General features: G+C 46.1%; 1 protein-coding gene across 1 annotated transcript in view; it reads left to right on the top strand.

Moving 5' to 3' along the window:
• Positions 1–23,186, top strand: part of DENND1A (DENN domain containing 1A) — a 224,199-nt gene that overhangs the window by 127,642 nt on the left and 73,371 nt on the right. Inside the window, exons 10-12 of the mRNA XM_081967098.1 lie at positions 2,353–2,453; positions 14,147–14,192; positions 16,761–16,862. Coding sequence (XP_081823224.1) covers positions 2,353–2,453; positions 14,147–14,192; positions 16,761–16,862 — 249 coding nt within the window. The remainder of the gene's footprint in view (positions 1–2,352; positions 2,454–14,146; positions 14,193–16,760; positions 16,863–23,186) is intronic.

Here is a 23,186-nt window from a genome sequence, read left to right as displayed (position 1 = left end):
CGGAATACCTTCCAAAGATGCCTTTGCGGTGGCTTTTTTTTTTTCACTTACCCCTCCTTGCTTTTGATTTTAGGAAGCAAAGTCTTGGGAGGTGGCTCAATAGTCTATGTTTTTTTTTTGAGTTTTTAGTCTATGGTTTTAGAAGAAGACCTCCTATTCTACCACCTCTTCCAATACTAGATGACACAGTATCGAGACCTTCCAGGTTTCTGGGTTCTAAAATATCTCGGGGCTTGAAATGGACACCGAAAAGGTCAAGAAAGGTCACCAGGAGCTGAAAGAAAAGGATGATGATGGAAGCAAATGGACCCAGACGATACACTGTTCAGAAAGCACTTGCGTTTGTTAAATGAAAATGTAGAAGTGAACTGTTTTTTTAAAAAAAAAACACGTCATCAGAAAAGCACAACGAAGAATGTTCTTTCTGCGCCAACTCAGGAAGCTCAAACTGCCCAGGGAGCTGCTGATTCTGTTCTACAGAGGAATGATTGAGTCTGTCATCTACACCTCCATCACTGTCTGGTTTGGTTCTGCAACCCAACAGGACCGACATGGACTTCAGAGGAGAATCACAACTGCAGAAAAAACAATGGCTACCAACCTGCCTTCCATTGAGGACCTGCACAATGCAGGAGTCAAAAAGAGGGCTGTGAAAATATCTACAGACCCCTCGCATCCTGGACATAAATTGTTTCAACTCCCACCCTCAAAACGACGCTTCAGAGCACTGCACACCAAGACAACTAGACACAAGGATAGTTTTTCTCCCGAATGCCATCACTCTGCTAAACAACTAATTCCCGCTATTTGTCAGGGCATGCCAGGCGCTGCCCTGTCAGCTGGCCAGCCCGCATGCGCGCGCTTGCCGGCTGAGTTCACCCTTTTTTAAAGCCATTTTTCACCCACCCAAGGCTCCAGAGGCTTTATAGGAGCCTGGGGAGAGCGTAAAGAGCCTCCCCCCCACCCGGAAGCCCTCCGGAGGCTTCAAGCCTCCGGAGCGCAAAAAACCCACCCTACGGGCGAACCGGAAGTTCAAGAACGGACTTCCGGTTTGCTCGGAGGTTCGTTTTGACTGCTCCGGAGGCTTCAGGGAAGCGTCCTGAAAGTCCCTGAAGCCTTTGGAGGGCTTCCAGGGGGCGGGGAGGCTGTTTTCGCCCTCCCCAGGCTCCTATAAAGCCTCTGGAGCCTGGGGAGGGCGAAAAAAGCATGCAAAAAATGGGGGTGTCGCGCCTGTAGTGTGTGCATACGCACTGGGGGGGGTGTCGCGCATTGCATTATGGGTGCGGCACGGCCACACATGACCGCCCTGTGCTCCCCCCACTTATGGCACGGGAGCCAAAAAAGGTTCGCCATAGCTGCCTTAGGATGTCAAGCCACATAGTAGGGCTGGGTTACTATTATCCTTCTCAGCTTTCCTATTGGCTATTCCTTTAGCATCTTATGAGTATAACTTTGTTGTTTGTATCGCATGAGGTATATTGATTGCTTATTTATTATCCTAGTATTTAGTCCCTGAATGTTGTACCTTGTGATGGTAGAATAGAATAGAATAGAATAGAATAGAATAGAATAGAATAGAATTCTTTATTGGCCAAGTCTGATTGGACACACAATTTGTCTTCGGTGCATATGATCAATGTACATAAAAAGAAAAGATACATTCGTCAAGAATCATAAGGTACAATACTTAATGATAGTTACAGGGTACAAATAAGCAATCAAACCATACTAGGAAACAATATAAATCATAAGGATACAAGCAACAAAGTCACAGCCGTACAGTCATAAATGGAAGGAGATGGGTGATAGGAACGATGAGAAGATTAATAGCAATAGTAATGCAGACTTAGTAAATAGTTTGACAGTGTTGTGGGGATTAGTTGTGTAGTAGAGGAACCCTGACAGTCTGTAGATATTTTCACACTTTGTATTATTCTACTATGCCTTTTCTATTGTGGGAAAATGGGAGGGGGGATTGTACAAGGTTAGATGATATGTAGCCATAACAAAATTCTTTCTAGAAAGCCAAGGTCATCCTTTGTCTTTGCACCTCTGCACCTGACTGGAACTGGATGGGTGGAAGCTGCCAGCGTGGCAGTGGGAGATTAGACCATGGGATAGACGTGGGTGTGGGGGGGGGGGGCAAGATCTTGAACTTTCAACTGGGTGGGGGAAACCGGGAAGCTTTCAGATTCAGGTTTCCCCAGATGTGCCAACGTGGCTCTCTTAATAAATTGGGACTTTGAGCAATACTTTGCCTCGGACTCTGATTTACTTTTGGATGCTATTTTGAACCCGGACAGTCTGTTTTGTCAGGGTGAGCTGTAATATTTGTCATTTCTGTGCTTTCAGCTGACTGCCTGTGTCCACGGCTCGGTCTCCTTGCTTTACCCAATGTATTGGCAACACGTTTACATCCCGGTCTTGCCTCCTCATCTCTTGGACTACTGCTGGTAAGCATACGTGCCTCCTCTTCGGGATCTGTCTGAAGATCTTAAGGGGTTTAAACAGTGTCAAGACTCACACAAGTTTTCTGAAAGATCTCCCGTTCGACGTAAATATGTACAAACAGCATTCAATAATCGGTTTAGACCAGTGCTTGTTGGCCAATGGAAGATGGGGGAACTTCGACTTCCAGAGTTCCCCAGCCGAAACGCAGTTAGGGTGATGCTTCCTGGTGGACAGTTAGACTGGACAGATGTTGCTTGTTTTAGGAGTAGGCAGAAGATCTTGAGGGGGTCTTTGATGCTTTCTGAGCTTGCTGGTTTTCTTGCAGACGTTTCATGACCCATTTAGGTAACATCTTCAGTGCTAGAAGGGAGAAGGAGGAGGACTGAAGGGTCTCTTTGAGCTTGCTGGTTTTCTTGCAGACGTTTCATGACCCATTTAGGTAACATCTTCAGTGCTAGAAGGGAGAAGGAGGAGGACTGTAGAGTCTTTGGTGCTCTATGAGCTTGGTTCTTTTCTTGTAGACATTTCATGACCCATTTAGGTAACATCTTCAGTGCTAGAAGGGAGAAGGAGGAGGACTGAAGGGTCTCTTTGAGCTTGCTGGTTTTCTTGCAGACATTTCATGACCCATTTAGGTAACATCTTCAGTGCTAGAAGGGAGAAGGAGGAGGACTGAAGGGTCTTTGGTGCTCTCTGAGCTTGGTTCTTTTCTTGTAGACATTTCATGACCCATTTAGGTAACATCTTCAGTGCTAGAAGGGAGAAGGAGGAGGACTGAAGGGTCTCTTTGAGCTTGCTGGTTTTCTTGCAGACATTTCATGACCCATTTAGGTAACATCTTCAGTGCTAGAAGGGAGAAGGAGGAGGACTGAAGGGTCTTTGGTGCTCTCTGAGCTTGGTTCTTTTCTTGTAGACATTTCATGACCCATTTAGGTAACATCTTCAGTGCTAGAAGGGAGAAGGAGGAGGACTGTAGAGTCTTTGGTGCTCTCTGAGCTTGGTTCTTTTCTTGTAGACATTTCATGACCCATTTAGGTGACATCTTCAGACTACAATTGTGTCTCCGTTAGTCCTTCTTGAGACATACCCATTTCCTACAACCGTTCTTTGTAAGTTTGAGCCTACAGGCCCCTAATCATCTTTGCTGCTCTTCTCTGCACTCTTTCTAGAGCAGGAGTCGGCAACCCGCAGCCCTGGAGCCGCATGTGGGCTCTTCCATCCCTCTGCTGCAGCTCCCCGTCGCTCAAAATACGCGTCCCAACCGCCCATGTGCGACACCATTGATCCATTGAGCTTTTCGACCCATCTTTTTCTCTTTCAGCGTTCGACGTGTTTTTTGTTGCCGGCGGAAATGAAAGTGTGTTTTCTCCCCCCCCCCAGCAGATCGTTGATTTCTTTTTTAAAATAAATAAATAAATTTTATTCAACGTTTTTTAAAACATTAACATCACAGTTACACTATTGATTTCATAAACGCAACACAGTCGGTTTTTTTTTATACATAGCGTAAAAATAAGCGATATACGCAGCGTTATCTTCATTTTAGATGCCGAAAAGGTTTTTTGCGGGTCCCGGTGTTTTCTTTTCGGGGGTCCGCATGGCTCTTTGAGTGTTTAAAGTTGTCGATCCCTGTTCTAGAGTCTCAACACTTTTAAAAAAAATAATAATAACAATGTTGAGACTCGGGAAAGAGTGCAGAGAAGGGCAGCATATCTCTGACCTTCTGCGGTTGAGGGTGAAGCTGGTTTGATGCCCTCACCGCATCTCCCTAAACGCCAGCTCTCCCTTCCTTTCTTGTGGCCCTCGGTTGGACGTTTTCAGCATGAAAGCCGGCTGAAGATTTCACATCTCGGGGTGGCGGGGGCTCCTTTTAAGAGAAATACGGGGAGGGCGGAGGCTGCCGGGATGGGGATGGGGAGATTTCCCCTTCTTCTGCAAGAACGTTGCTCTCCTCTTCAAAGTGTCCTCCATTCATTATCCTCAAAGAACGGGAAATTGGCGTCTTGTCGGGTAGCTAATCCGTTCGCCCGGCTTTTTTAAAAAAAAAAAGGAGGGGGGGGGAAAACCGGCACACGTAGTGGTTGAGAACGGATCTCCGGGGCACTTCCGCGGCGAGGAAGCAGCAGGCATCTAAGTAGCATTGGAAGTGGAGTGCCTGAACTTGCTTGAAACATGTAAATTTCAAGGCGTTTTGTTCGGGCGGAAGATTATTTAAAGGCTAAGTACCTTCCTCGGTTGGAGGGGAAGGTAGAGAGAATGAATGGGGGAAAAAAAGAGAGAGAAAGGATCTCGCTTTGCCGGCAAGGAAGGCAGGTTCCCAAGTCATTTGCAAGACCAGCGTGGGCTTTTTCCTCGCCTAATAGGATGTGGTTGTGTGTTCATAATTAACACAAGGAGAGAAGAAGCTCCCCCGATGGTGGCGGAGTCTTCAGGTGTTTCAAGGCAAGGAGCTGCTGGGTCGAGGCCCTGCCCACGCGGAGGTGGCTTTGAAGACACAAAAGGCACATCAGAAGAAAAACCGGTCCAGATTTTGGCACAGGGAGGGGCTCTCCCACGGATTTATTTCATTGACAAGTAGCCCTCCGTTTACAACAGTTCATGAAGCGTTTTTTTTAAAGAGTAGAATAGAGCTGGAAGGGACCTTGGAGGTCTTCTAGTCCAGCCCCATGCTCAAGTAGGAGAGCCTATACCATTTCAGGAAGGAAGGAAGGAAGGAAGTTGGAGGGGACCTTGGAGGTCTTCTAGTCCAGCCCCCTGCTCAAGCCAGAGAAGCTATGCCATTTCAGGAAGGAAGGGAGGGAGGGACCTTGGAGGTCTTCTAGTCCAGCCCCTGGCTCAAGCAAGAGAACCTATACCATTTCAGGAAGGAAGAAAGGGAGGAAGGGAGGGACTTTGGAGGTCTTCTAGTCCAGCCCCCTGCTCAAGCCAGAAAACCTATACCATGGAAGGAAGGAAGGAAGTTGGAAGGGACCTTGGAGTTCTTCTAGTCCAGCCTCCTGCTCAAGCAGGATAACCTATACCATTTCAGGAAGGAAAGAAGGAAGTTGGAAGGGACCCTGCTCAAGCCGGAGAATCTATACCATTTCAGGAAGGATGGAAGGAAGGAAGTTGGAAGGGACCCTGGAGGTCTTCTAGTCCAGCCCCCTTCTCAAGCAGGATAACCTATCCTGCTTCCATTTTAGGAAGGAAGGAAGGAAGGAAGGAAGGAAGGAAGGAAGGAAGGAAGGAAGGAAGGACGTTGGAAGGGACCCTGGAGGTCTTCTAGTCCAGCCCCCTGCTCAAGCAGTATAACCTATACCATTTTAGGAAGGAAGGAAGGAAGTTGGAAGGGACCTTGGAGGTCTTCTAGTCCAACCCCCTGCTCAAGTAGGATAACCTACACCAGTGATGGCTAACCATTTTGTTGTCGTGTGCCAAAAGCGCACCCACGCATGACAGCTCACCCACACTGCCCGCACCCATAATGCAATGCGTGTGTGACCCCCCCCCCCACACACATGCCCCACCCCCTTGCCCATTTTTTGCTTCCAGGTTGGTGCAGGAGGCTTTCCAGGCCCAAAACAGGGCTCAGAACGACTAGGCCAAAAAAAACCTAGCTGTGATTATCAGGAAGGATTTAATTGCCCTTTTGCCAACGTAACCAATTACATTTTAGGAAGGAAGGAAGGAAGGAAGGAAGTTGGAAGGGACCTTGGAGGTCTTCTATTCCAGCCTCTTGATCAAGCAGGATAACCTATACCATTTTAAGAAGGAAGTAAGTTGGAAGGGACCTTGGAGGTCTTCTATTCCAGCCTCTTGATCAAGCAGGATAACCTATACCATTTTAGGAAGGAAGTAAGTTGGAAGGGATCTTGTAGGTCTTCTAGTCCAGCCCCATGCTCAAGTAGGAGAGCCTATACCATTTCAGGAAGGAAGGAAGGAAGGAAGTTGGAGGGGACCTTGGAGGTCTTCTAGTCCAGCCCCCTGCTCAAGCCAGAGAAGCTATGCCATTTCAGGAAGGAAGGGAGGGAGGGACCTTGGAGGTCTTCTAGTCCAGCCCCTGGCTCAAGCAAGAGAACCTATACCATTTCAGGAAGGAAGAAAGGGAGGAAGGGAGGGACTTTGGAGGTCTTCTAGTCCAGCCCCCTGCTCAAGCCAGAAAACCTATACCATGGAAGGAAGGAAGGAAGTTGGAAGGGACCTTGGAGTTCTTCTAGTCCAGCCTCCTGCTCAAGCAGGATAACCTATACCATTTCAGGAAGGAAAGAAGGAAGTTGGAAGGGACCCTGCTCAAGCCGGAGAATCTATACCATTTCAGGAAGGATGGAAGGAAGGAAGTTGGAAGGGACCTTGGAGGTCTTCTAGTCCAGCCCCCTTCTCAAGCAGGATAACCTATCCTGCTTCCATTTTAGGAAGGAAGGAAGGAAGGAAGGAAGGAAGGAAGGAAGGAAGGAAGGACGTTGGAAGGGACCCTGGAGGTCTTCTAGTCCAGCCCCCTGCTCAAGCAGTATAACCTATACCATTTTAGGAAGGAAGGAAGGAAGTTGGAAGGGACCTTGGAGGTCTTCTAGTCCAACCCCCTGCTCAAGTAAGATAACCTACACCAGTGATGGCTAACCATTTTGTTGTCGTGTGCCAAAAGCGCACCCACGCATGACAGCTCACCCACACTGCCCGCACCCATAATGCAATGCGTGTGTGACCCCCCCACACACACACACATGCCCCACCCCCTTGCCCATTTTTTGCTTCCAGGTTGGTGCAGGAGGCTTTCCAGGCCCAAAACAGGGCTCAGAACGACTAGGCCAAAAAAAACCTAGCTGTGATTATCAGGAAGGATTTAATTGCCCTTTTGCCAACGTAACCAATTACATTTTAGGAAGGAAGGAAGGAAGGAAGGAAGTTGGAAGGGACCTTGGAGGTCTTCTATTCCAGCCTCTTGATCAAGCAGGATAACCTATACCATTTTAGGAAGTAAGTAAGTTGGAAGGGACCTTGGAGGTCTTCTAGTCCAGCCTCTTGATCAAGCAGGATAACCTATACCAGCGATGGCGAACGTTTTTTGGCTCGCGTGCCACAAGTGGGGGGAGCGCGGGGGGGGGGTCATGTGCGGGCGTGCCGCACCCATAATGCAACACGCGCCCCCAGTGCGCATGCGCGCACAACGTCCCCCCCCCCCAATTTTTACATGCTTTTTTCGCCCTCCCCAGGCTCCTATTAAGCTTCTGGAAAAGAGCCTCCCCCGCCCCCCCAGAGGCCTCCGGAGGCTTCAGGGAACGTCCAGAGGCTGCCCTGAAGCCTTCGGAACGCTTAAAACCACCCTCCGAGCAACTTCCAGGAGGTGTTCTATTCCAGCCTCTTGATCAAGCAGGATAACCTATACCATTTTAGGAAGGAAGGAAGTTCCAAAGTTTAGTTAGAATAGTAATTGTTCACGAGACTTGCCTCGGTAAATCAATTTCGCCCTGGTCTAGGTGTGCCGTCAGTATATCCCCTTCTCTCCCACCCCACCTCCCAATAGCTGCTCAATTTTGGAAATGGAAAAAAAACCCACTTTTTTGGGGCCCCAAATTCCGTCCTTCCTTCTGAGATTTTGGAGAGGTGGAAGGAAGGAAGGAAGAAGGAAGGATCCGGGGATTAGGTTCCCAGGTTCTGCTTTTTAAATTTGCTGGTGAGTTTTAAAATGTAAACAATTGAGTTGGTATTTGGGGGAGGGAGGGGCAACGGGGAACGTTGCAGCTGTGATCCAGTTGTGTCTTACGATGGTGAACCGCAAGAGAGGAAGCAGGTGGCAAAGAGGGGGGGGTGAGGGATTGTGATTGTTTTGCAACTGGACTTTGGCTGTTTTTCAGCCCACCCGTTTCAGAGTCTCCCGCTTGACACTTAATGGCCATCCGATACTCTTGGGATAATCGGAGACATTCGATGAGTGGGAAAAAACAGCAAATAGTTCCCAAATGCTTGTATTTTGAGACTTTGGAAAGTTTGCTTCAGTTCAATCCTCCACTCTTAAGCGAGAGCTGCTGTCTAGGGTCGTGGGGTGGGGTGGGCTTTGGTGGGGATGGATCTCTGCTCGCTGATTTTCAGAACTAAGCTCTTTGAAATCAAGGCGAACCCCCTCCTCCCCATGGAAACCATGGAGCTTCAACTTGCAAGCCAGGCTTCAGGCTTACTCGGAGCAAGCAGCTGACGGCAAGCCAACCAGCGTTCTCCAGCTCTGACGTCTCCCAAATATAATCCGGTCTCGGGCTTGGAGAGCCTAACTTCAAGAGATGCTCAACAGGGCGGGAACCTCCGTTTCTTGAATAATTGAAGGTGCTAAGCACAGGTTAAGTGGAAGAGGGTTCCAGAATTAGAGAGCAGCCACACTAGAGGGGTCTACGGCAACTCTCCATGACCAACTCGCCACGGCCAACTTGTCATGGGCAATTTACCACAGCCAACTTGTCATGGCCAACATGTCACAGCCAACTCATCATGGCCAACTCTCTATGGCCGACGTGCCACAACCAACTTGCCATGGCCAACTCATCATGGGCAACTCAACACAGCCAACTCATCATGGCCTACTTATCATGGCCAACTCTCTATGGCCAACATGCCACAGCCAACTCGCCATGGCCAACTTGCCACAGCCAACTCATCATGGCCAACTTGCCATGGCCAACATGCCACAGCCAACTTGTCATGACCAACTTGCTATGACCAAATCACCATGGCCAACTTGTCATGGCCAACATGCCACAGCCAACTCATCATGACCAACATGCCACAGCCAACTCATCATGACCAACATGCTACAGCCAACTCGTCATGACCAACTTGCTATGACCCTCACCATGGCAAACTTGTCATGGCCAACTTGCTATGACCCTCACCATGGCCAACTTGTCATGGCCAACATGCCACAGCCAACTCATGATCAACTTGCTATGGCCAACTCACCATGGCCAACTGGTCATGGCCAACTCGTCACGACCAACTCCCCATGGCCAAGTCACCATGACTAACTCATGAAGGCCAACTCGTCACAGCCAATTCACCATGGCCAACTCATCATGGGACAATTTGCCATAGCACAACTTGCTGCAGGACAAGAATCACACCAATATCGAAGAAACAGTTGGCATAGAATCATTAAAGAAAAGATGCCGAAGGAGGGACCAAATGAAATGCGAACGACAAAAAATAAATCATTTTTTTAACAACAGCTAGTCTTCGACTTGCAACAGTTCATTAAGTGACTTTTCAAAGTTACCACAATGGCACTGAAAAAAGGGACTTATGACTTTGGCAATTTGGGAGCAATTGTAGGATTAATTGTGGTTGTAAGCCAATGAAATTAAATAATGAAATTGAATTGTTGAATTATCTCAAGATGAGTGTGCTGTGGCGAGTTGGCTATCATGATTTGGCTAGCGTGAGTTGGCTATTGTGACTTGGCTAGCGTGAGTTGGATGTGAATTGGCTATTGTGAGTGGGTATTGTAAGTTGGCTGTTGTGCATTGGTTAGAGTGAGTTGGCTATCGTGAGTTGGCAATCGTAAGTTGGCTATTGTGGGTTGGCTACCGTGAGTTGACTATAGTGAGTAGGCTATAGCGAGTTGGCTGTCGTGAGTTGGCTGTCGTGCATTGGCTACAGTGAGTTGGCTATTGTGAGTTGGCTGTCGTGCATTAGCTACAATGAGTTGGCTATCATGCATTGGCTACAGTGAGTTGGCTATTGTGAGTTGGCAATCGTAAGTTGGCTATCGTGAGTTGGCTAACGTGAGTTGGCTGTAGTGAGTAGGCTATAGCGAGTTGGCTATTGTGAGTTGGCTATCGTGCGTTGAGTATCGTGAGTTGGCTATTGTGACTTGGCTGTCGTGACTTGGCTGTGGCGAGTTGGCCACGGCAAACCATGCCATTCCACGCCAGAAACCATCAGGTGCAACACTCGGTGCATTTTCAGAGACGGCGTTCATGCTCGGCAGGCGGGCGGGACGGGACGGATGCTAGCAACATCTGCCTTGTGCCACGCCGATAGTCCCTCTCCTTGTCAACAGAAAATCTGGGTTGGGGATTGGGGACTCGCTTCGGTTCTTCCCCCTTTCCCTCCGAGCCCTGGGGGTCTTTTGCAATATTTTAGACGCTTTTGATTCTGACATCCTTATTAAATATTTCGTGGTCCCCAATTGTGAGCCTTGATTAATTGAGAAGACTGACAGATCAACACCAAGCAGTTAATTAAGTTTTACAGTTCTCCTGTCTCCGTCTCTTGCCTCCCCCCACTCTCCTTTCCCCGCTGGTGACAGGCCGTTCTTCTGGATGCAGAGGGCAGGTTCACCACCGTGAGCTCGATCCGCTCTTCTTGATCGTCCGGCTTAGCCCTGGCGAGATATTGGCGGCCTTAAGATTTCCTGACGAATTTTAGACTTCGGTGTTTTCCGCACCGCAGAAGAAAAAGCCACCACCGCTGTCGTTGCGCTGAATCTACTTAATTAGGAACACGTCGGTGGTGGCGTTTGGGGGGGAAGGCTGACGTCCTCCTGTCAACCGCTTGCTCCGAGCAAGCCTGAAGTTTTGTGCCGCTAAACAAATGGCTTCCCCCCTCACTCGGCTCCCATTGATCTGGCAGGGCTGAGACGATGCCGCACATTTAAAAAAGGCGCCGTCGAAGGCTGATCATTAAAATCTCGGGGAGAAAGGGACAGGCGAAGGTAAACTGAGAGAAAGGGATGGAAACCCCGCGTCACTCTTGGCAGAGGGGAGCTGTCGGATTCCTTTTCTCAAAGCAATTTTTAAAAAATGTCTTCTCCAGGCCGTAGTTAGTGGTTTGCCTCTTTCCAGAACTCCTGTGGATAATGGGTGCAAACGTATTTTATACCAAGGCTGAGATCTTATCTTTGGCTTGCAGGTTTTAACGAAGTTAACCCGCAAAGAATAGGGTAGGGTAAGGTAGGGTAGGATAGGATAGGATAGAATAGGATAGAATAGGATAGAATAGGATAAGAATAGAGAATAGAGGATAGGATAGAATAGAATAGGATAGGATAAGAATAGAGAATAGAGGATAGGATAGAATAGGATAAGAATAGAGAATAGAGGATAGGATAGAATAGGGTAAGAATAGAGAATAGAGGATAGGATAGAATGGGATAGGATAAGAATAGAGGATAGAGGATAGGATAGAATAGAATAGGATAAGAATAGAGGATAGGATAGGATAGAATAGGATAAGAATAGAGGATAGGATAGGATAGGATAGGATAGAATAGAATAGGATAAGAATAGAGAATAGAGGATAGGATAGGATAGAATAGGATAGGATAGGATAAGAAGAATAGAGGATAGGATAAGAATAAGAATAGAAAATAGAATAGAATAATTTAAAATAAAATAATTTAGAATAGAATAGGAATTAATAGAATAATTTAGAGTAGGGTAGAGTAGAGTAGAGTGGAAGAGAAGAGAATTCTTTATTGGCCAAGTGTGATTGGATATACAAGGAATTTGTCTTTGGTGTATATGCTCTCAAGTGTACACAAGGAGCATAAAATACATTCATCAAGAATAAAAAGATAGTCAAGGTTACTAATAAGCCATCAAATGATACTAGGGAACAAATAAAAACAATATAAATTGAAAGACCAATCAACATGGTTACAGTGATATGTGAGGAGAGAGAGATACTAGGAAGGAAGAGAAGAATAGTAATACAGTTTTAGCAAATTATTTGACAGTGTTGTAGGACTTATTTGTTTAGCAGAGTGATGGCATTTGGAGAAAAACTGTCCTTGTGTCTAGTTGTCTTGGTGTGCAGTGCTCCATAGCGTCGTTTTGAGGGTAGGAGTTGAAACAGTTTATGTCCAGGATGCGAGGGGTCTGTAGATATTTTCACAGCCCTCTTTTTGACTCCTGCAGTGTGCAGGTCCTCAATGGAAGGCAGGTTGGTAGCCATTGCTTTTTCTGCAGTTGTGATTCTCCTCTGAAGTCCGTGTCGGTCTTGTTGGGTTGCAGAGCCAAACCAGACAGTTATGGAGGTGGAGATGACGGACTCAAATCATTCCTCTATAGAACTGAATCAGCAGTTCCTTGGGCAGTTTGAGCTTTCTGAATTGACGCTGAAAGGGGGCATTGTTTCCCAGCGTGTGTGTGTGAAGCCTTCTTCTCCTGCATTGGTTGGATGCTTTAAATTTACAATTTAATTTAGGGGGGACAGCTCCAGCCTGGGACCGGGGTGCGACAGTGTGATTTGGCACGGACGTGGTTTAATAAGAGCAGTTGATCTCCAAGTCTTTAAGCACCCCACAATCTCTCTCTGCAGCACCGTTTCCTCACGCTCCGATTCCCAAGTCGTAACCTAAGAGATGAAATGGAAATACCTTCGAGACGTCAGTTATTGGCCAAATCGGCAAATGATAAATGCTGGAAACGCCGCAAAGCAGAAGGAAAATTCTATCATATGTGGGGGGACGTCCCAAAAAACCCAACCCTCTAAAAGGACTGGGGACACACACACACACACATACCCTAAACAGAGGCGGTATTCAGCCAGTTCTGGGGAATGGTAGTGGAAAGTTTGAGTAGTTTGGAGAACTGGCAAATAGGCTGGCCCCACCCCTGCTGCCTCCCAGTCTCCCAGCTGACCTTCTTTTGTTATCCTGAACAGGAGGATGGAGCTGGAAAGCAGCTTAGTGGGGTGGGGATTTTGCAGTATCCTTCCCCTGCCACCCCCACAAAGCCAAGCCACCCCCACAGAGCTGGTAGTAAAAATGTTTGAGTCCCACCACTATGACCCTGTATACCTCTTCAAAGAATCTTAACAATCAAATGTGTCATTGGACCACAGCTGCTCTTTGATTCTTAAAAGTAGAACAGAACCTGGCTTTAATTGTTTAAATATGTGGACCACACCTACAGTACTGAATTCAGTTTTGGACACCACACTATAAAAACGAGGTTGAGACTCTAGAAAGGGCGCAGAGAAGAGCAACCAGGATGATGAGGGGACCGGAGGCTAAAACATACGATGAACGGTTGCAGGAACTGGGCATTGCTAGTCTAGAGAAGAGAAGGACCAGGGGAGACATTAGAGCATCTTCCAATATTTGAGGGGCTGCCCCAGAGAGTAGGAGGTCAAGCTATTTTTCAAAGCACCCAAAGATCAGACAAGGAACAATGGATGGAAACGGATCAAGGAGAGATTCAACCTGGAAATAAGGAGGAATTTTCTGACAGTGAGAACAATCAACCCAAGGAACAGAAGTTGCCTTCAGAAGTTGTGGGAGCTTCATCCCTGGAGGTTTTGAAGAAGAGACTGGACTGCCATCTGTCAGAATTGGTGTAGGGTCTGCTTGGGTGGGGGTGGGGGTTGGACTAGATGACCTACAAGGTCCCATCCAACTGTAAACTACTCTAAACTACTGGGATAGAAGTTGTGGCTTTTCCACAAGCAAAGTACCGAAAGGAATAATATCAAGATCAGAAATGGTGTATTGTCTCCTGCTTAGGCAGGGGGTGGGGATTGGACTAGATGACCTGCATGGTCCCTTTCAACTGTGTTATTCTGTTAATCTGTTAATTGCACGATCTGGGAATCAAGTGAATTCTGCATAGACGTAAAGCGAGCACCGGCCATATCTTCTTGGTCAAACTGACTCTAACTTCTAATACTCTCATTTCTGTCTTTGTCAAATTCAAACCATTTTTTTTTCTCTCTCTCTCTTTCCTTCCAGCGCTCCGATGCCCTACCTCATAGGAATTCATTTAAGCCTGATAGAGGTAAGTCTGTCCTGGTGTGTTCAGCCTGGAAACGGGGTGGAAGTGTGGCATAAACGAAACGAAACTAAATTATTTGATTCTGGCAGAATTCCTGGCAGAAAGTTTCCGGGTAACTGTTAGGCATCCCTAAGATATGTCCATAGTTGTTGTATTTTTCTCCTCTTCAGCTGTAAACCATTTCAGGCATTTGAGAGGGAGGGGAAAAAAGACATGAGAAATTGTGCAAGACTAGAAAGACAGCAGAGAAGAGCACTCAAGATGGTTAGGGGACTGGAGGGTTTAAAAAAAAAACACAGAAAAAGCGATGGCAGGAATTGGGCATGTCTCGCTTAATGAAAAGAAGGATGGTGGAGTGACATGATAGCAGTCTTCCAGTATTTGAGGGGCTGCACAAGGAAGAGGGGTGTGTGTGTGCAGTGCCCTATAGCGTCACTTTGAGGGTAGGAGGTGAAACAATTTATCTCCAGGATGCAAAGGGTCTGTAGACATTTTCACAGCCCTCTTTTTGACTTGTGGAGGAAGACCGATTGTATCCTAAAAAAGGTTTTTTTTTTTTTTTGCAAATCTTGCCCAACTGCTCAATGATTTAAAAAGGACTTTTTTTGCTTTTTCCTTCAAAGAATTCTGCAAACTGGAAAGGGTTGCAGAATAGGAATAGTCAATCAACTCTAGTTGGATTGATTAATTGATGGTGCCACTTTTTTTGGCCAAGGGGACGAGTCCTCATTGATGTCTCTGAGAGTCAAAGACATGTTTTATCACTTTGTCCAAGAAGATACATCACCGGTGTCAATTTGAAAGGAGCGTTATCTACTTTAAGAGAGACTAAGTGGACATTTATTTCAATCGAACCATGGAGTAAACTCAGGCTGAAGTCTGGAAGAAATTCCTGAGCAAAGAGTGATGGCTTTATTTCAGATTCGCCGTTACCCTCCAAACGGCATAAAGTTTGACAACTCAAATGACACACTGGGTCTTCTTCGCAGGGGAGGCTTTTGGGGAACAATTCAAGAGACGAGATTATTATTTTAATTGTTAAATGTAGCTTGTTGATGATCCACAAACAAGCTAAATTAAACAACTAAAATAATAATCTCGTCTCTTGAATTGTTCCCAAAAAGTCTCCCCTGCGAAGAAGACCAAGACCAAGACCTACCCAAATAGCACTTGAGGTGTTAATTAGAATAGAATAGAATAGAATAGAATATAGAATAGAATAGAATATAGAATAGAAAGAATAGAACAGAAAGAATAGAATATAGAATAGAATAGAACAGAATAGAATATGGAATGGAATGGAATAACAGAGTTGGAAGGGACCTTGGAGGTCTTCTAGTCCAACCCCCTGCTTAGGCAGGAAACCCTACACCACTTCAGACAAATGGTTATCCAACGTCTTCTGAAAAACGTCCAGTGTTGGAGCATTCACAACTTCTGGAGGCAAGTTGTTCCACTGGTTAATTGTTCTGTCAATAAATTTCTCCTTAGTTCTAAGTTGCTTCTCTCCTTGATTAATTTCCATCCTTTGCTTCTTGTCCTGCCCTCAGGCGCGTTGAAGAATAGCTTCACTCCCTCTTCTTTGGGGCAGCCCCTGAGATATTGGAAGACTGCTATCCTGTCTCCCTTAGTCCTTCTTTTCATTAAACTGGACATACCCAGTTCCTTCAACCGTTCTTCGTATGTTTTAGCCTCCAGTCCCCTCATCCTCTTTGTTGCTCTTCTCTGCACTCTTTCTAGAGTCTCCACATCTTCTTTACATCGTGACGACCAAAACTGGATGCCGTATTCCAAGTGTGGCCTTACCAAAGCCTTATAAAGTGGTATCAATCCTTCACGTGATCTTGATTCTCTCCCTCTGTTGATGCAGCCTAGAACTGTGTTGGCTTTTTTGGCAGCTGCTGCACACGGCTGGCTCCTATTTAAATGGTTGCCCACTCAGACTCCAAGATCCCTCTCTCAGTCACCACTATTGAGCCAGGTATCACATATAATGTACCTGTGCATTTTGTTTTTCTTGCCTAAATCTAGAACCTTCCTTTTTTTTGACCCTTGAATTTCATTTTGCAATAATACAATACAATACAATAGCAGAGTTGGAAGGGACCTTGGAGGTCTTCTAGTCCAACCCCCTGCCTAGGCAGGAAACCCTACACCGTTTCAGACAAATGGCTATCCAACATTTTGTTAGACATCGCCAAAATGTTCTATGTGCAACATTGAGGGTTAAATTTCCGCGGAAGACTGAGATGTCTTCACAAATTTGCCGTTGAGTAAAGACGTACTACGAAACCCTTTGGCGGGCGTATCTAATCTAACATGATTAGAAGAAAGGAAACCGATATGGTTGCTTGTTCAGAATTTTTTAATATATATATATATAACTAACCGAACTTTAAGCTAGGAATCCCCAGGTCAGGTGGATTTGGAAAGATTCATATGTGTATTTGGGGACAGGGAAGATTCACAAGGAGAATTGGAGACAGCTGAATTTGGGGAAACCGCTAAGCAACGTGTGTTGTGGAGTTTTGGGCATAAATAATGACTTGCTTCTCCCCGTTTCATTTTCAGAAAGTTAGAAACATTTCTCTGGATGATGTGGTCATCCTAAATGTGGACACTAATACACTGGAAACCCCTTTCGACGATCTGCAAAGCCTCCCGAATGACGTAGTGAGTACACTTATGTTTCTTCCTGGTTCTTTTTCTCGTATGCTCGAAGGATCGTCTACTGGTTCTCCTAAACCAGGGGTCAGCAACTGGCAGCTCTGGAGCCGCATGTGGGCTCTTCCATCCCTCTGCTGCGGCTCCCTGTCGTCGGTCGGCTCCACAGTTGATAGGGCTTTCGGTTAGGACAGGTAGAGGAAAAAGGACGCCGTGCTAGGAGGAGACTCTACGGTGGGGGATTGATTGATTCAACCTGGAAATAAGGAGGAATTTTCTGACAGGGAGAACAATCAACCCATGGAACAGAAGTTGTGGGAGCTTCATCCCTGGAGGCTTTCAAGAAGAGACTGGACTGCCATCGGTCAGAAATGGTGTAGGGTCTCCTGCTTGGACGGAGGGGGTTGGACTAGATGACCTACAAGGTACCTTCCAACTCTGTTCTGATTGATTGGTTCAATCTAGAAACAAGGAGAAATTTTCTGACAGTGAGAGCAATCCACCCATGGAACAGAAGTTGCCTTCAGAAGTTGTAGGAGCTTCATCCCTGGAGGCTTTCAAGAAGAGACTGGACTGCTCTCTGTCAAAAATGGTGTAGGGTCTTCTGCTTGGGGGAGGAGGGTTGGACTAGATGACCTACAAGGTACCTTCCAACTCTGTTCTGATTGATTGATTGATTGATTGATTCAATCTAGAAACAAGGAGGAATTTTCCGACAGGGAGAACAATCCACCCATGGAACAGAAGTTGCCTTCGGAAGTTGTGAGAGCTTCATCCCTGGAGGTTTTCAAGAAGAGACTGGACTGCCATCTGTCAGAAATGGTGTAGGGTCTCCTGCTTGGACGGAGGGGGGTTGGACTAGATGACCTACAAGGTCCCTTTCAACTCTGTTAATCTATATTCAATGGAGCAGACGTTGCCTTCAGAAGTTGTGGGAGCTTCATCACTGGAAGCTTTCAAGAAATGACTGGACTGCCATCTGTCAGAAATGGTGTAGAGTCTCCTGCTTGGACGGAGGGGGTTGGACTAGATGACCTACAAGGTCCCTTCCAACTCTGTTATCCTGTTGTTTTGTTAAATCTCCTCTCCAGATGACGGATTGGAGTGTGTCTAGAAGAAGATCCGCTTTTTTTCTGTTGGGAAATCTTCTCCCTTTGCTATTTTTCTTTCATGCCTCGATCAATGTTTGCACTAAATCCTCAAGAGGAATCCAGCTTGAGTGGGCAGCTGAAGGTCTCCTCCTACGTGGTTGCCCTTTTGGGAGGGGTTTTTTTTTGACAAGAGGTTCCAAGGTGGAGCTTTATTGGTAGAACGATGTCACGGCCGCCACCGGCCTCTTCCGAGACAGCATTATTCCGGCCCGTCAAAACGTACGGCCTTCCCATCTTGTGGGGAAAAAAACCTAATTGGTTACAATCATTGTTTCTGCTTTTTTCTCTTCTTGCTGGTTTGGTGGTCTTGGATACCATCGAAGAGGTTTCCTTCCTTCCATCCCTTCTTGGGTTTTTCAAATTGGTTGAGCGCCAAGTTTGTGATTTTTTTTTTAATTAAAAAGAAAATTCGGACGGTGTTCGACTCCCCTTTTTAAAAGCCGCTTGCCTCGGCTTCTCCCCAACCCCCACAACCCCGAGCCTTCTTTTTTTTGATACCCGTGTTTTGCAAATTCGGTGTTTTTCCTTGCTTTTATTCATGTTGACAACTCCAAAGCCACGGATCTAATTAAAAGAAATTCCTCTCGCACCTTCGCTGAACCATTTCATGATGCCGCACTGCACAGATTGCATTTTGAAGCATGGTGATAGCTTAAGCCTGACCTTTCCTCCCCGAACTGCCAAGAAATGTGCTTTAGACACACACACCAACACCCATGCACGCACAACCAGGATTGGGTTGTGCGTCTCTGCAGCGCCTCTGGGAAGACGCTTGCTCTTTCCTTACAGAAATTATCATCCACCTTTGAGGGCAGAGGGCAGGGGGGAGCATGGGGAACCGTGCTGTCTTGCAAGGGGAGCTGCTGAAGATGTGAACTTGTGGACAACTTTCCCAAGAGTGTAGAACTGTGATGGCGAACCTATGGCCAGAGGTGGCACGCAGGGCCCTCTCTGTGGGCACATGCGCCATCGCCAGCTGCTCTTCTGGTTTCCAGCGGGCACAGGCACACCGACCAGCTGGTCTCCCCAGGTGCCGGAGCACCAGAAAATGGCCTGAAAAAAGCCCCAAAAATGGCCCAGAAAACAGCTTGAAAAACTGCTTGGAAAATGTCCTGGAAAACATTCTGAAAAACAGTCCAAAACCAGCCCAGAAAATGCCCCAAAAACAGGCTAGAAAACAGTCTGAAAAATACCCCCCCAAAACAGTCTGAAAAACGGCCCGAAAAACAGCCTGAAAAATGCCCCCAGAATGGCCTGGAAAACAGCCCAGAAAATGCCCCCAAAACGGCCCAGAAAACAGCCTGGAAAATGCCCCCAAAATGGCCCAGAAAACAGCCTGGAAAATGCCCCCAAAATGGCCTGGAAAATAGCCTGGAAAATGGCCAAAAATGGCTCAGAAAACAGTCTGAGAAACGCCCCCAAACATCCTGAAAAACACCCCAAAAATGGCCCAAAAGTGCCCAGAAATGGCCCAGAAAACATCCTGAAAAATGGCCTGAAAAATATTCTGGAAAATGTCCTGAAAAACATCCTGAAAAGCACCCCCAAAACGGCCCAGAAAACAGCCTGAAAAACGGTTTGAAAACAGCCTGGAAAATGGCCTTAAAACAATCTGAAAACCGGCCAAAAAACAAAAAAACATTTGTACACCGGCCAGCTGGTCTTTAGGTTTCCGGTGCTGTGGCTTGTGCGCGCATGCGCATTCTGGTTTGGACACTAAGTGCCAAAAAGATTCGCCATCCCTGGTGTAGAACGTGGTGCTTTTTGACGCCTCCTCTTCTCATAATGGAAAATTTTCACACCAGATTGTTCTGACCCGGCCTTCGCGACAACCACACCACTCCCTTTTCCTCCTATTTATTCCCCAGCCAGGGAGGGAGCCAGTCAGCATCCATGCTTATTTTGCTTCCTGATCCAGCTCCTTGTCCTCCGTTGTTCTCCTCTCCTATCTGCTCTGTGCGGTATGCGCATCTGGAACAGCTGTTCCTCCTTGCCTCCAGAAGTTGTGAATGCTCTAACACTGGAAGTTGGGTAGCCATTTGTCTGAAGTGGTGTAGGGTTTCCTGCCTGAGCAGGGGGTTGGACTAGAAGACCTCCAAGGTCCCTTCCAACTCTGTTATTCTTTTTTCAAAGTTTTTTATTTTTATACATTCACATAGTTATTGCTCTTACTTATCTTCATTACTTTTACATATTTGTTTTTCCATGTAGAAGGTTAAAACATACATTCTGAGTTGCTTTGCTTATCATCCCATACACCTATTTTGTATTATCTCCACCCAATCTTTTCTTTTAACTCTCCTGCCCTTCTCCATTTTCTTCCTTCCTCCTTTACTTTCCCTTTCCTTCCTCCCTTGCTTCTCCCCTACTCCTCTCTTCCTCCCCTCCTACCCTCTCTCCTTCTCTTTTTATCCTTTCCCTCCTTCCTCTCCTTTCCTCTTTCTTCCTCCTCTCTCCTTTCCTCTCTCCTTTCCTCTCTCCTCCTCTTCTCCTCTCTCCCTTTCCTTTTCTGTTGTGGTTATCTCTTCTCAACTCTTCAACTTTTGGGATGGCATTCCCCCAACTCTGTTTTTCTAACTCCCAGAATTCCTCAGCCAGCTTCTTTTTCTATCCCTTTCCTCTCCTTTCCTCTCCTTTCCTCCTCTCTCCTTCCCTCTCTCCTCCTCTCTCCCTTCCCTTTTCTGTTGTTGTGGTTATCTCTTCTCAACTCTTCAACTGGTGTGTTTTTGGGGTGGCATTCCCCCAACTCTGTTTTTCTAACTCCCAGAATTCCTCAGCCAGCTTCTTTTTCTATCCCTTTCCTCTCCTTTCCTTCTCTCTCCTTCCCTCTCTCCTCCTCTCTCCCTTCCCTTTTCTGTTGTTGTGGTTATCTCTTCTCAACTCTTCAACTGGTGTGTTTTTGGGGTGGCATTCCCCCAACTCTGTTTTTCTAACTCCCAGAATTCCTCAGCCAACGTGCACGGGCTGAAGAATTCTGGGAGTTGAAGTCCACAAGTCAGCAAGTTGCCAAGGTCGGAGACCCTTTGCTTTAGCGGATCTGAGACGGGCACTTCGAATCTGGACCCTTCCGCTCACTTTGGAGAATTTGTCCAAGTTGGTGCGAGCCGAGATTTGCTCAGCTGTCTGTCACGGAATGTTCTTTTGTATGGATGGTAATGAGACCATCAGGCTGCGTTCACCTGAAGTGCCGCTCTCTCTGAATCAGAGGCAATTAAACACCTCCGGGATGAAAAAGAAGAGGGCAAGGAAGGCTAAGTGAGACATCCTCTGAAGCACGGGTGGCAGGAGCTTCTGAGGAGCCTTGAGGATGCCGGAGGAGTGAAGGGTGGCACCTGTTGACAGGCGGGCACCGTTGGCATCTGGGCTGGTGGAGCAGATCCACCCCGTCTGCTCTAATGAGAAAAGGGGGAGAATCCTATTAGTATGGTCTCTTGTGAAGTCATTGCTCAACTCCCTCCTGCTTTGCTTGATACCAGCCTAAAGGAAAAAGTCAATTTTGCTTTTGGGGAAGAGAGGCGCGGTATCTCCAATGAGTTGTATCTCCTCCAGCTTCCATGACGTTAGGGTAGGGTAGCGACCATTCCGTTCTGGTAGAGCTGTTAGCAAGAAGATGGGCCACTTGCTTGCTTAAAACGCATCCTCTCTTTGCTGAAAGACGGCTGCCTTTCCTTCCTACGGAGCTGCTTTATCTAGGACAAGCATCACCTTTCTGATCGACAAGCTCAGTGTCTTAGCCGCTGTGCCATGCATCCTGCACACCAAGACAACACAAGACAGAAGCACAGTTTTTCCCCGAATGCCATCACTCTGTTAAAGAAATAATTCCCTCACCACTGTCAAACTGTTCACCAAGGCTGCATTAGTATGACTATTAGTCTTCTCATTGTTCCCATCACCCATCTCCTCCCACTTATGACTGCAGGACTGTAACTTTGTTGCTGGTATCCTTACGATTTATACTGATATTGATTATTCCTGATTGCTTATTAGTAACCTATTACTATCATTAAGTGTTGAAACTTATGATTCTTGATGAATGTATCTTGTCTTTTTATGTACACTGAGCGCATCTGCACCAAAGACAAATTCCTTGTGTGTCCAATCACTCTTGGCTAATAAAGAATTATCTTCTACTCTACTCTACTCTACTCTACTCTACTCTTCTGTTCTACTCTACTCTACTCTACTCTACTCCATTCATTCTGTTCTGTTCTATTCTCCTTCCTTCCTTCTTTCCTTTTCTATTCTATTCTACTCTACTCTACTTTATTGATATTGATTGTTTCCTGATTGCTTATTAGTAACCTATGACTATCATTAAGCATTGTGCCTTATTATTCTTGACAAATGTATCTTGTCTTTTTATGTACACTGAGAGAATCTGCACCAAAGGCAGATTCCTTGTGTGTCCAATCACACTTGACTAATAAAGAATTCTCTACTCTTCTACTCTACTCTACTCTACTCTACTCTTCTGTTCTACTCTACTCTACTCTACTCTACTCTATTCTACTCCATTCTGTTCCCTTCTGTTCTGTTCTATTCTCCTTCCTTCTTTCCTTTCCTTTTCTATTCTATTCTACTCTACTCTACTCTACTCTACTGATATTGATTGTTTCCTGATTGCTTATTAGTAACCTATGACTATCATTAAGCATTGTGCCTTATTATTCTTGACAAATGTATCTTGTCTTTTTATGTACACTGAGAGAATCTGCACCAAAGGCAGATTCCTTGTGTGTCCAATCACACTTGACTAATAAAGAATTCTCTACTCTTCTACTCTACTCTACTTTACTCTACTCTACTCTACTCTACTCTTCTGTTCTACTCTACTCTACTCTACTCTACTCTACTCTATTCTACTCCATTCTGTTCCCTTCTGTTCTGTTCTATTCTCCTTCCTTCTTTCCTTTCCTTTTCTATTCTATTCTACTCTACTCTACTCTACTCTACTCTACTGATATTGATTGTTTCCTGATTGCTTATTTGTACCCTATGACTAACATTAAGCCTTGTGCCTCATTATTCTTGACGAATGTATCTTGTCTTTTTATGTACACTGAGAGAATCTGCACCAAAGGCAGATTCCTTGTGTGTCCAATCACACTTGGCTAATAAAGAATTCTCTACTCTTCTACTCTACTCTACTCTACTCTACTCTTCTGTTCTACTCTACTCT

The sequence above is a fragment of the Natrix helvetica genome (genome assembly GCF_964273705.1).
Source record: "Natrix helvetica genome assembly, chromosome: 15".
NCBI classification, from domain to species: domain Eukaryota; kingdom Metazoa; phylum Chordata; class Lepidosauria; order Squamata; family Natricidae; genus Natrix; species Natrix helvetica.
This window is presented reverse-complemented; position numbering and strand designations above follow the sequence as displayed.